The sequence below is a fragment of the Bufo gargarizans genome, chromosome 5 (genome assembly GCF_014858855.1).
Source record: "Bufo gargarizans isolate SCDJY-AF-19 chromosome 5, ASM1485885v1, whole genome shotgun sequence".
NCBI lineage: Eukaryota > Metazoa > Chordata > Amphibia > Anura > Bufonidae > Bufo > Bufo gargarizans.
The window spans coordinates 344547242-344561768 of record NC_058084.1 but is presented as its reverse complement, the minus strand read 5'-3'; the positions used below and the strand labels follow the sequence as shown (position 1 = coordinate 344561768).

Below are 14527 nucleotides of genomic sequence, written 5' to 3'. Positions count from 1 at the left end.
TGGTAGTTTTTCACTTTCTTTCCACGTCTTTCAGGTTTTGGTTGCCATTTTAAAGCATTTGCAATCATTTTAGCTGAGCAGGCTATCATTCTCTGCACTTCTTTATATGTTTTCCCCTCTCCAATCAACTTTTTAATCAAGGTACGCTGTTCTTCTGAACAATGTCTGGAACAATCCATTTTCAGAGAGAAATGCACTGTAACCAGCATGTACATTTGCTGCCTTCCTTCCTTAAATAAGGGCAAAAATTGAGACCTGTTTTTCAAAGAATGAATGACCTCACTCATTGAACACCACACTGCTATTATTTTGAGCATGCCCCTTTCAATAGGTGATTGAATTACAGAGTATCAGCAGCATGCATGTCATGACTGTTGGATTTCTATTAATCTACTACACCTGCTAGTAAATTATTTGCCATGTAGAAATATCATTTCTTCCAAAAACAGTGATTGATCAGGTTAGTGATGTCTGACTGCTATTATTTTGAACACAACTGTACAGTCGTGTGCAAGAGGCCTTAGGGAGAAACAATTGATAATGGATGTGAATTCTTTAAGTGTCACGGGTTTCACCAAATCCAAAGTAGCCGAATGATCAATTGTAGGCAAGGCCAAGGAGGAGAGAAAGGCCTCAATAGCCCGCTCCATATTCTCATGCAGAAACTGGGGTACTGAGTGATGTAGATTATACAAATCAGAATAAAAGGCCTGAAAAGCCTTAGCTATGTCAGGAGTTTTAGTCAGCTCATGGCCCTGAGCATTCCTGATAGAAGCAATATGGGTCAAAGAAAACATAATATAGGTAGCATTTAGAGGATCTAAGGTTCAACTGGTCCTTGAGCATCTCTCTAAGCAGTCTCAACCCCTTTTGGACCTCCTCTGCTCTGGACCTTTTATGGATGCGTTCCAAAGAAGCTATCGTGTTTAGCGTATCATCTATTCTTGCATCTGGAACCAAATCGCAATAAAGACCCCTCTGAGATAGGCTTTCTGAGCCTCCTATATGGTGGGAAAGCTAGTGTCTGTGGGTTTATGGACAGCAAAGAAAGTGTTCAGATGTGAGTTAACCTCTTGATGGTAGGCTTCTTTATCTAATAGAGATTCATGAAGTCTCCAATTCCAAGTTTTAGGCATAAGTGCATTTAGCTTGACAAGAACCCAGCAATGGGTGTGATCAGCTATGGTATTAGATCCTATATCAGACTTCTGCGTGGCTATCAATAAAAGCCTGAGAAAGCAAGAGGTAGTCCAGTCTCTGACACCTGTCACACAGGGGGGGAATAAAATGTGTAATCTTTGGTTTATGGATAGGGAGATCTCCAAACATCCACCAGGCCCAAGTCTTGTAACTTAGTTTGCAAATTGCCAAGGGCTCTGTGCACCATATGTGATCTGCAAGTTGAAGAGTCCATACCAAGGATTTAGTACTTTTGCACTGAATGGGACTGAGCAGTATGCAATGTAAGAGAATACATGTAGGGTGCAGAAGACAGAGCAAAAACATGCTTCTTTTTTACCATGTGATAATTGACTTGACATGCAGATTTAGAAATCCACAGCATGTCAATTATGATGCAATTTTTGGTGTGGATTATACCCCTTTCAATGGAAGGGTGAGATCTCCACCAAAAAACGCATGGAACACCTCTAAGTCAACTTATAGGACAAGCGTCTGTTTGTGTCTGACAGCTAGGGCCCCTAGATTATAATAACGAGTGCCCATGCTACCTAGTCTGTAGCAGCGGGCATACTTGTTCTGCTGCTCCATTTAGCTCCTTGGGGCTGCTGGAGATAGTTGAGTGCTTGTACTCTGCTATGAAAGGCAGACCCAGAGTTTAACCCTTAGGATACCAGAGGTTTTTGCATTTTCATGTTTCTTCCCCATCTTCCTTGAGCTATAACTTTTTATTTTTCCATTCACACAGCCAGCTGTATGAGGACTTATTTTTTGCGGGACAAGTTGTACTTTCTAATATGGCATTCAATGTAGTGGGAAGCAGTAAAAATAACATTAAAAAATGTATTGTATTCCTCCACCGTTTCATGGGTTTTGTTCTCATGGAGTTTCCTTCGTAGAAAAACTGACCTGTGCCTTCATTTTCTGGGTCAGTACGATTACAATGATAACACATCAGTTTTTATGTCTAAATAGTGTAAAAATTAATCTAAACTCTGAAAAAAAAAAAAGTTTTTTTTCTTTACCATATTCTGACCCCCATAACTTTTTTTTTTTATAGTTATATATACTGAGCGGTGTGTGTGCTCTTTTTTTTGTGGGACAATCAGTAGTTTTTATTGACACCATTTTGAAGTGTGTGACACTTATTACATTCTTTTGGGGGACATTTTGACCCTTTTTCCCCCCCCAGTAACACCATTTACCATATTGGAAAAATATTTTTATACTACAATAGTTATCAGATGCAGGAATGTCCATATTTTGTTACTTATACATTTTTTTTATTCGACTTAAAGGGGGAGGGGGGATTTTAACTTTTATGTTTTTAACAGTTTTTTTTTAGCTCATTTGAGCCTACAAAACCCATTTTTTTTTTCTATTCTAAACCCTTATGGGTCTTTTAGACCCACAATTTGTACAGAATTGCTAATTTCTTATTCTGGCCAAAATAAGAATTGCAGCTTGAACACCCTGGGTCTCTTCAGAGAGACATAGCGTATTGAAATTAATTACTGGTATCCTCAATGACCACAGAGGATGCTGGTAATGCCTCTGGGTTTTTCACCCTTTAGATGCCATGATCTCAGCATCTGAAGGCTTTAATAATGCCGATCATAGTCATTAGCCACAGGTCTCTGCTGGTTGAACCAGTGACGACCGGCCAACCATGTCGTCCGCTGCACGCACCATGATTGCACTCTGCTTCAGTGCCGTACATGTACAGTGGCGATAGCAAACCGGTTTTCCAGTTGGTACAAGTTATCCTCTATCCACACTATAGGGGATAACTTTAAGACTGGTGTGGGTCCTACCACTGGGAGCCCCACTGATCATGAGAACAGGGACCCAATAGCCCCTGCAGCTCCCCTAAAACAACTGGCGTGTGGTTACTTCATTTCCATTGGCGTTCTTGAGATAGCCGAGTACAGCAGCTTAAAGCTACCCCCTACCCTGTGAATAGGAGATAACTTGTACCAACCTGCATTCCCCTTTATTAAATCAACAAACACATGTGCCCTGCAGTCAGACACTTATCCCTTATCTACAGAATTACACATTTTATCTTAAAACCACTCCTTTTTGGTTGATTAGTACAGACAAGATGGTTTTATATCTTTATTTTGATGCAAAGTTAAAAAGTTGTCATGCCTCCCAGAAACGTATTCTTAAGTGCCCAATGTGGGCTATGCAGTATAGGGAAGAGATGTCCCACTTCAGAGGACTGGAGAGATTTGTGGGTTTAAACCATGTTTCTTACGTGAAGCTAATGAGGTTTTCAAACCAGCAGGGAAAATGTATTTGGTCTCAGACAATTTAGAGCTGGTTTTGGGGACATAAGAGACCACTGGTTGTTAGTGCAGTGTTGGAAAGTATGCCAAATGCAACAACTTCCACCCCAAAATACATGATATTTAGAAATGTATTCTAACGTCCTAAAACCATTGGACATTCTTATGTAGCAAATCTATCATTACATTTCAAAGCTCATCATGTACATAAGTAAACTCTCTGGCAGATATATATCCATCACTGTCGTCATCTTCTTTTTCAAATATGCTCTCAACGAGGACCGCGTGGTCACTTTCATTCACAGAGCTTCCATGCTTCTCAAACTCAGCCTTAAGGTAAGCTCTTACCTAGACATGCAAGAGGAAAACCCATAAGTACGTACACTCATTGCCCCACCCAAAAAAAAAAAAACAGTTGGATGAAATGTTATGGCTTCTACTGCCATTTCCAGCAGGATAATGCTCGACAATACAAAGTCGAGGTTGCACACTTCCTTAGCCTGCCCAGTTGCCAGATTTAGGCTACTTTCACACTAGCATTTAAGTTTTCCAGTATTGAGTACCATCATAGGGGCTCAATACCAGAAGAAAATGCTTCAGTTTTGTCCCCATTCCTTATCAATGAGGACAAATCTGAACTGAATGCTCCAAAATGCACACCGTTCAGTTTCCAGACCGGAGAGCAAACCGCAACATGCTGCAGGTTTGCTTTCCGTCCTGGGATGCGGAGCAAGATGGATCCACCATGCGAGTCAATGGGGACAGATCAGTTTTCTCTGAGAAAACTGATCAGCCCCCCATTGACTTTCAATGGAGTTAATGACGGATCCGTCTTGGCAATGTTAAAGAAAATACAACCGGATCTGTTATCAGCAAAAACACTAGTGTGTGAAAGTAGCCTTATTGCCCATTGAGCATTCATGGAACCAGCTAGGACATCAGCTTCAGCAACCTATGATCTAAGGAAGGCAAACACAATTTCTCTGAAACGCATCTTAATGGAGCGTTCTGTTTACTGGAGCATTAGAGGTGATGTCACAGACTCTTCTTAGCAAAGTTTAGACCCACATGGGTGGAAATACAGCACAACCACTATCGAATCCTGTATATGCCAAGCATCACCCTTAGGCCTCATGCACATAAACGTTGTTTTGGTCCGCATCCGAGCCGCAGTTTCTTGCAGCTTGGATGCGGACCCATTCACTTCAATGGGGCCGCAAAAAGATGAGGACAGCACTGTGTGCTGTCCACATCCGTTGCTTTGTTCCGTGGTCCACCAAAAAAAAAAAAAAAATTATTATTAAATAACCTGTCCTATTCTCATCTGGTTTACAGACAAGAATAGGCAGTTATATTAATGGCTGTCAGTGCCGTTCCACAAATTGCGGAATGCACACAGACGCCATCTGTGTTTTGCAGATACGCAATTTGCAGAGAGCAAAACACGCAATGGTCGTGTGCATCAGCCTTAGGCACCAGAAAACTACAGTGCTGAGGGCTACAGCTCAATTGATATCTAATTTATTACAAACTGCTTTGCTGTAGTCTCAATAGTTGTCTGGCTCATACCTCGCTGCTTCCGGTGGTGGTGTTTTGGGGTTTTTGTTCACTCCATTTTGGGTGCTCAGTATACATTTTATTACATACAGGTTTTCATACCACAGGTCAAGAAGATAGATCTTTCCTATTACCTCTTCCTTAGAAAGTTTCCAGTCATCATTCAGATCCATTTCTTGGAATGACTCATGGGACCTTGGTCCATTTCGGATTTCCATAAGGTTAATATCAAAGATTAAAGTGCTCTCTGGCGGTATTTTTCCTAGAACAAAACCAGTGTTACAAATAGACATGGAAAGGGACTATTGATTGAACAGATCAGTAAAAATAGCAAGATCACCTCTCTTGTCCAGAACGACGGCACATATTTTCCACCCAAAGTTTAACATACCCGTTCCTCCTCAATCTGTTGGCCCTCTTGCTTTCCCCTCCAGCTGATATCCTGGCCAATATTTATCACAAGCTCAGAAAGTTATTTCTTATAAAAAGGTAACCTGAAGGGTCACAACAACTGCTGCAGAAACTAGTGAACACCAGCAGGCACAGCCAACAAGAACTCCACCAGGGATCAGCAGCAGAGAGGAACATCTAAAAGGAAACTTTGGGGGTGGAATGTGCAGCTCCAACCTTAGACAAAGGCTGGATTTTCAGTCCTACCTCTCCCACCCGAGTGTTACTTTTAAAGGGTTTTAACAAAGCCAGCAACAAATCTTTTTTTGGATGTAGGACAATTCTTGAAATACTACAGACAAATATAACAAATTAGGAGACAAGAGTTTGTGCCAAGTTTTAAACCCATCCATAAGATAGGCCATTAGAGTCTGGTGGGTTATGACTACTGGGAACCCCACGATGACAAGAATGGGAGCCCTGCGTCTCCCTGTATGAATGGACGGACAGGTGAGCATTGTTGCTTCAGCTCCATTCATCACTATGCCTCCGCCATACAGAAGCAGAGAACAGCTCTCAGCCATCTCCAGCAGTCCTACAGAGATTAATGGAGTGAGAGTGTGCATGCTCGAATGTGGTCGTGAGCGACGTTGTTCCAGTGGTCGGACCCCCACCAAAATAAAAACTTGCCACAAACCCTTTCGTTTACAGAGATAAATCCTGCACACAACTGTGGGTAATCGAATTTAGGGCTAAATCTGCCAAAACCCAGAAGTAGGGAGAAGCAGACAGGCAGTGGTTGAGAAAGCTGGTAAGGATATGACACACATCCCCAATATTGCTATCTATGTTATATTTAGATATTAGCTATAACCTAAGGCATGTTGCTGTAAGGTCTAGTTCACACAACAAAAATAGCTTTTCTGTGGCAGAAAGCCTCCTGCTGCGGTTTTTCAAATTGGATGTGGTGGATCTGCTCAGTTTAGCTGCACTGAATGGAGTTAAAAGGGTTGTGTCAAATATTAAAGGGCTTCTGTCACCCCACTAAAGTGATTTTTTTTTTTTGGGCTAGTGAAATTAGTTATATTGCGATATATGACAATATAATTGTGTTACTTACTTTGATCCAGCAGTTTCTGCAAAAAACGAAGTTTTATCATATGTAAATTCGGTCTCTACCAGCAAGTAGGGCGGCTACTTGCTGGTAGCTGCTGCAGAAATCCGCCCCCTCGTCGTGTTGATTGACAGGGCCAGCCGGGATCTCCTCCTCCGGCCAGCCCTGTCGGCATTTCAAAAATCGCGCGCCTGTGTTGATTCGGCGCAGGCGCTCTGAGATGAGGAGGCTCGTCTCCTCAGAACTCCCTCAGTGCGCCTGCGTTGATGACGTCATCGGCACAGGCGCACTGAGGGAGTGCTGTGGAGACGAGCCTCCTCATCTCAGAGCGCCTGCGCCGAATCAACACAGGCGCGCGATTTTTGAAATGCCGACAGGGCTGGCCGGAGGAGGAGATGCCGGCTGGCCCTGTCAATCAACACGACGAGGGGGCGGATTTCTGCAGCAGCTAGCAGCAAGTAGCCGCCCTACTTGCTGGTAGAGACCGAATTTACATATGATAAAACTTCGTTTTTTGCAGAAACTGCTGGATCAAAGTAATTAACACAATTATATTGTCATATATCGCAATATAACTAATTTCACTAGCCCAAAAAAAAAAAAAAAAATCACTTTAGTGGGGTGACAGAAGCCCTTTAAAGTTATCCCCTATCCACATTGATTAGTGGTCCAACCTCTGGGAACCCCATCAATCCCAAGAACGGGAGCCCTATGTTCTCCGCTATCTCCAGCAGTCCTACAGGAATGAAAGGGCGCAAGTTTAGCATGTTGCTCCATCAGTATGGGGACATGGGACTTCTGTTGTCGGAATTTGTGGGGATCCTAGCAGTCAGAACCCCAGCAATCGTTTTGTTATTCCCTAACCCATGGATAAGAGATAACCAATACTTTGCACAAACCCTTTAAACTACAATTGAACACCTGTAGAAGTTTCCAGTGTGACAAGTCCATTCTTGGCCAGCTCACAGAAGATAAACCATGGCTACATGGATGGCAGCACGGGCGTTACAGCATGTCTCTAGGCAGCTTGTGGTGTGGAATCTGCACCAAATTCCATGAACAAGAGCTGCGGTGGGAAGTAGCCCCAACTGGGTTAGCATGCAATTATAATGGGATGGAACTCAAACCTTCCAAAACTCAAGATCAGGGAAAAGTCTGAAATATTTTAAAAAGGGGTTACCACAGATTATTTTTTTTTATTTTTTTTCATCAGACAGTGACAATTCATGCAGTCCAACAAGCTTACCAGTTATAATAAATGCATTGAGAAAGAAGTAGGGATCCACATGCATTAGTTCTGTGAGGACGCAGAGGGTTTTCCAAAGGAGCATATTCATACAAGACCAGACCACACTTTGGATCAAGTACAACAAACAGAAGAGGTTAGTACAAATGAAGGAGCAGTGTACGAATGGTAGGTACAATGACCCACAGACATCTGAGTTTTATAGATATTTTTCACTATCTGAACTACAGTGAGTATTTTCTACATTGTGCTATAGAGCAGCGAGCATGCAAACTAAGGTAGGGACATGTGAGTGCAGAACAGACACGAGTGGCCATCTATTTGTAGACACAAAACTTGTGTGCCCATGCAGGATGCCAAATAACTACAGTGTGGCACTGGTTAATACCCACCTTCAAATATTTCACATGCAGAATTAACGTACAAAGAATGGCTTAGTAAATACACAGTTTTTGCATTACAGCCTATATTACACTCAAGAGCTGCATTCACTAGTCAGCCTGACTCTTCAGAGTTAAACCCCTTCACCATTCCTTGCCGACTTCAGTGTCTGCACAGTGTCCTCTGGGAATATGCATTTTTGGAATTTTTATGTTAAAGGGTTTTTTCCATGATGTTAATATTGATGGCCTAATCTTAGGATAGGTCATCAATATGTTTACTGGTGGGGGTCTGACACCTGGCAACCACGCCGTTTGAGGAGGCCACAGCGCTCTGTTCGGCACGGCTGCCACCTTGCAGCTTACCAAGCTCCGCACTGTCCATTAGATAGCAGGAGTGCTTGGTATTGCAGTTGCTAGGCCATGTGCCCAATGTACATGATGTCACAGGCCTAGAGCATTGCAGCCTCTTCAAATAGCGGCCCCCACTGATCACATATTGATAGCCCTGCCTCGGGATAGGCCATCAATATGAAGGTTTTAGAAAACTACTGAAGGAAAATATAAGTCTAGGAGTTTACATAAAGCAGTGCATCCAGACAACCTACCAACTATAAGTGCAGGAATGTTGCAGATGCAATATTTGAAGAATCATGCCCACCCAGTACTGATCTTCTAGTAGTCTAGTCAGATGCCTCCTTAACCAGTCTCCATCTGGAGCAAGGCATTTTGAAATACTGCAGTTTCTGGGTCAGTACAATCAGTAGGTTTCTAATATGTCAGACCTGCTGGTACCAGTTACCTTTTCCTTCTTTCCCATATGCCAGAGCAGAAGGGACAGTTATCTTCCGTTTCTCTCCAACACACATATCTTTGAGGCCTTTGTCCCAGCCTTTAATCCCTTCTCGGATGCCAAGTGTAAACCATACAGGCTGACCATTGTTATCCACATACCTGCAACACAAGCATGACCAAACCTTTATATCACATTACACTTTTTCCCCCTCCATTTTTATTGAGTATTTCACCCTTTGCAATGCAAAAAGTAAAGTGAAATCTGCAGCAAAATCCAGATATGGTGCGTTTTTTTCACGGTTGTGGTTTTCCAGTAGATTTTCTGTAACTGAACCTTTACGGTATTTGTCACGTGCAGAAATACCCTTATGGATTCTTCCATTTACTAACTACTCCCTTGAATTAGAAATAATCTATTTTTTTCAAATACAAATGGTACAAAGAACCCAGTAGGTCATAATAGCGTCATGAAACAAACAGATAAATCAGATGCTGTAGCGTTGAGAGCTGGCGCATGTCAAGCGTCTGTCTGCCTGTTGGTATTCACAATGGCAGAAAAGGATGCATACATCTTAAATGAAAATGACCACCACCAAAACCAAAGGGAAATTTTGATGAGGGGGGGGGGGGGTCACTCAGGCAAGAAAACAAGTTGAGTAGTGCAGGTTTTATTAATCATGGAAAGTAGTCTGTATGTAACATCCAAGGAGCCCATGTACCATCTGACAGCTGGGTTAATCATGGTGGCAGGTAACAGTTTCTCATATCTACAAGGTGTTTAGATCCCTAACAGAGACCATCCAAGCACTACAGATTTCCAATGCCTAGTGATTATTAGCTTGGCACACAACAGGATGTGGCCAATAATGCGTCTGTACCCGTAGGGGATGCGGTACATGCCAATAAATCAAAGTTCAAGCATGAGGGAGTAAGGCTTCGTTCACATCACTGTTCAGCCTTTCCGTTCTCCTGCTCCGTTTGGGAGCAGGAGAACGGAAAGGACGGAGAAGGCAACTGAGCCAAACGGAGCACTTAGGACCGCATAGAATATAATGGGGTCCGTTATGTTTCCGCTCAGAAGATGATTTTGAAGCAGAAACAAAAAAGTCCTGCATGCACAACTTTTGTCTCCGCTCCAAAATCATCTTCTGAGCGGAAACATAACTGACCCCATTATAGTCCATTGGGTCCTAAGGCTCAGTTATGTGCCTTCTCCGTCCTTTCCGTTCTCCTGCTCCTAAACGGAGCAGGAGAACAGAAAGGCTGAACGGTGATGTGAAAGAAGCCTAATCTGTAACCCTAAGCCAGTAGTTAGCAAGTTTTGGGCAAGAGCCTAGAATATGGTTTAGTGATCCAGTTTTCCCCGCAATTTCGCCAGCAGCAAGCAGATATACCTGGATATATAAGGCTTAATCTCTGGAGGGTAAAGTACCACCTGAGCAAGGTTTTCATCCCAGCTTCATACTGGGTAGTGCATTTGAAAGTGGATGTCATGAAGCCCACCGCATTGGCCCACTCCTCCTCCAAAAAGGTGGTTTGCAGGTCTTGTTCCCATTTCAACATTGGAGGAGATTTAACGAACCTAGATTGTCTCCCATTAAGTCATATACGGTATATATTGTGTGGTGTGTTTAAATAGGAATGGATTTTGGTATAATCTAATGATGTGAGAGCAAATATTGGGAGGAGGATGAAGGAGAAAAGCAAGGCAGTGGCGAACCCTCAGATACAAGAAAAATTCGGAATAAGGCAAATGCCTGACCCTTTGAAGAGTTTTGAAGGAGACCAATATAATCAGTTGGGCTGCTGAGGGTATACCGGCAGCCCAGCGGGTAGACAGGTCAATGTTACTAATGAACTTTTCCAGGACATATATGGTTACATGAGGGAGCAGTAGAAGGCTTGGTCCTCCCTGAGAGCTATGGAACTGTGACCACAGGGATCCAGCATGCACCATTGTTAGGAGAGGGGTTGAGTAAGGCTGGTTTGCATGCAGCTAGGCAAAAGGTAGTCCTTCAAAGTGCCTCCAGTTAGGGAGTGCGCTTTAATTTGGACCCAGGACCTGCCTGATGTGGGGTTCCACCATTACCTAAGAAGGGAAAAGCCTATGGAATAAAAATCTTTAATTGAGGGGAGGCCAATGCCACCTGCCCTTTTTTTCCTGAACATTAAGGAGTGAGCTACTCCTGTGTTCCATATGTAGGAGTTAAGGAGTTGCTGCGCTGCCTTGAGAAATGATCGGGTACAGGATTTGGTAGTGCATGGAAAACATATCAGCTTAGGAAAAGTCATCATTTGGAATGACTCCATTGCCAACCCAGGAGAAGTCATTCATGCTGAAGATCGTGTAATCTTTTGACATGGTGGAGAGAAGGGGTTCGTAGTTGTTCTGGTATGCAAGCGAACAAGGATATGCAAGTTTAATTTCAAGGTAGGAAAAAGTTGATAACTGCCAGTCTAAGGCTACTTTCACACTGGCGTTTCTGGGTCCGATTGTGAGAGCCGTTTCAGGGCTCTCACAAGCAGCACAACACAGATCAGTTCAGCCCCAATGCATTGCTCGCTTGTGTGAAAGGGGCCTGAAGGGAACATGCATTTTAGGCATCTCAATTCTGATAATGGAATGTTAATGGGAAGGGCTTGTGATTGCGAGTTGTTAATCTTATAGTAAGATAATGAGCCAAAATGGGAGGAGTGAGAATGGGTTTTTCAACAATTGTCTGGGGTTTGTGACGTGAGAATAATGTCATAGGCATATAGGGAGATGGTATGTGGCAAAGCGCCAACCCTCAATCCCTCCATTTCCATTGAAAGGATTTAGCAGCCACCTCATGTTATCTGGAGAACTGTCTACCCTCATGATTGGTAGTCTGACTAAATGTGGAAGTATTAGGGATAATCTATTAGCAATCAATTTTGCAAATATTTAGATTTCCAAATTAAGACAGGAAATGGGTCTGAAATTTTGAGGAGAGTCCGTGTGTTTACCGGGTTTAGGGAGGGCGACTTCAGTTCCAGCTACGAAATGGGAACGTTCAAAGACTCTAGCTGGGAGGGGGAGAGCAGTGGCAGCTAGGCTTTGGCCAAGAAATCCTGGACCAAGGCCTTGTAGTTTTTTGGCAATGCAGCGTTATCTTTGAGATTGTATAGGTCTTTATAGCCTGCGAGACTGAGCGGGTTGGATACTGATCCTACGTTGAACTGGAAGTATTCCTGTATGGCTAGTAATCTCAAGTTTGTACTTGGGATGCAAGAACAGGTAGGAGTTTCACCAGATAGGGTCTGGGTGGGCTTGAACCTTTTCTGCCAGAGTTAGTGATATGGGGGTGTGGTCAGACCATTGGATCAGGCCAACGGAGGAATCTGTAGTATGGAACAAGGCTGTATGGTCCACAAGGGACATGTCGATGCAGGAATAGGAAGAGTGTACAGGGGAGAAAAAGGTGTAGTCCCTCTGACTGTCCCCTACATAGTATCAGCTTGTCCTGCTTTACCATATGAACGCGTCTCATCACCTTATGCAGAAAGCACAGCAGGCTGGAGAACAAAAACTAAGAAAAATAAAGACAACCAATCAAAGAAATCATTTTCTCCACAGAATAAATTACCGGTAATTAGTTTAAAATGCTTTTTTTGTTACAAAAAGGTGTCCATATCCTTTAAAGCTTTTACCACCTGGACCCCTAGTTCAGCCAAGGTGGTTGCTGGCTGCTATGCATGGGAGATCCGTCTTCCAATACATTTCCGATGCTGGAGAGCTGGCAATTAAGCTGGCCAGGAGGATCTGCGCTAGATTCCCTGTGGAGCACGTTATGTTGAGCGGTTTCATGATGTCCTGAACAGACTGAAGGGTGGTCGATGTTCGCTCCTTGAATACCAGATGAAACAGCCATTGTAGCTAATGGCAAGCCACATCATGACACCTACTGCCATCATGTATTGTTTCTCCGCCCTATGGATGATGACAGTAGGTGCTCTTTAGCCCTCAGACACAGGTGTCATGGTGTGGGGTCTCATTAGCTAGCATGGCCATTCCCATCTTGTATTCATGGAGGGAACATTGACCAGCCTTCAGCATGTCCAGGACATTGTAGGACCACCTTGGTTGTGTCTTCATAGAGCAACCATCAGTAGTAGTTTATACTTTGTCAATCTCAGCTCAATCGCATCTGTCAGCAGACTTCTACCTATGACACTGGCTGACCTGTTACATGTGCACTTGGCAGTTGAAGGCGTCTGTGTTGGTCCCATGTTCATATGTGCCCGCATTGCTGAGAAATGTGATGTTTTAGTGTATGCAAATGAGCCTCTAAGAGCAATGAGGGCGTTACCATTACACCTAGAAGCTCAGCTCCCTGCAACTGCCACATACTGACCGGGCCAGGCAGTGAAGTCATAATCACACCTGGGCCTGACCTCCTAAAGTCAAAGTGCAGAGGGCACTGCAGTTCAAAAGAGCTTCTAGGAGCAATGACGACGCCCCCGTTGCCCTTAGAGTCTCATTTGTATATATATTAAAACATTATTTGTCTCAGCAATGCGGGCGCACATGAACATGATAGCTTGGGCACTTGACAGCTAAAGGAATATATGATGCTACCATGTTCATTTGTGCCCAAATTGCTGAGGAAAATTAAGTTTTAATATATGCAAATGAGTCTCAGAGCAATGGGGGCATTGCCGGTATAAGTAGAAGCTCAGCTCTCTTTTGGTAGAAGGTATGCCCTATCCACAGAATAGGGGACATTAGATCATTGGGGTCCTCCTGCTGCGACTCTCACCAATCACAAGAACAGGGGGCCCCCTGCAGCCCCCACAGAAATGAATGCACCAGCCACTCCATTCACATCACAGAGGCTGCAGGGGGTACAAGCCACCCATTCTAGTGATCTGTGGGGGTCCCAGTGGTAGTACACCACCAATCTAATAGTTCTCCCCTAGCCTGTGGATAGGGGATACCTTTTACCAACCGGAATATCCCTTTAATGAAATTAAAGGTCATGTGGTTAGGTCGAGACCCGGCACAGCAGACTTCTTGCCAGTTTGTGGCGTAGATTCTACCAGACCATAGAAAGTAAATGGGGTTTATATAGGTTCTTCACAGAAATCAGCGCAGGCTCGTTCTGTTACAGCGATAACATGGAGATCTCCACTGCAGGTAGAAGAAAAAAAAATATTAAATGACCACATGTAGATTCTGCTGCAGATTTGTTAGGAGCACCCCAGTGCTTGGGCATCACAGGCCCAATAGGAGGAGCTCGGCATTTGGCTGTTGACAGTCCCGAGTACTCACGTGGAATGGAATCTCGTCCCATTACTCTGCAGGAATCCCTCAAAGTGCACGAGCAGCAGATCCCCGTTCTTGGTCTTCCTCTTGCACAGGAAAGGCTTCTCCAGGACTTGGATCTGCACTTCAGGCTCCGGGATCAGCGCGGCCCCGGCACAGGCCAGCAGAGCAGCGGCCGCCAGCAGCGCCGCCATCCTCATTGTACTCCGCCTGTCAACAGCGCCAGCAGACGTGGCACGGCAAGTCTATAACTGTTCGCGGCTGGAGGGCCTTTAACTGTACAGCAGC

General features: G+C 43.9%; 1 protein-coding gene across 1 annotated transcript; it reads right to left on the bottom strand.

The window, feature by feature from the left end:
* Positions 1–3284: 3284 nt before the first annotated feature.
* Positions 3285–14517, bottom strand: FKBP14 (FKBP prolyl isomerase 14). Its single transcript, XM_044294952.1, has 4 exons — positions 14246–14517; positions 8960–9111; positions 5162–5289; positions 3285–3818 (listed from the first exon to the last, which is right to left on the bottom strand). Exons 1-4 carry the CDS (start codon positions 14437–14439, stop codon positions 3660–3662), a joined length of 633 nt encoding a protein of 210 aa, XP_044150887.1. The 5' UTR covers positions 14440–14517; the 3' UTR covers positions 3285–3659.
* Positions 14518–14527: the final 10 nt, after the last annotated feature.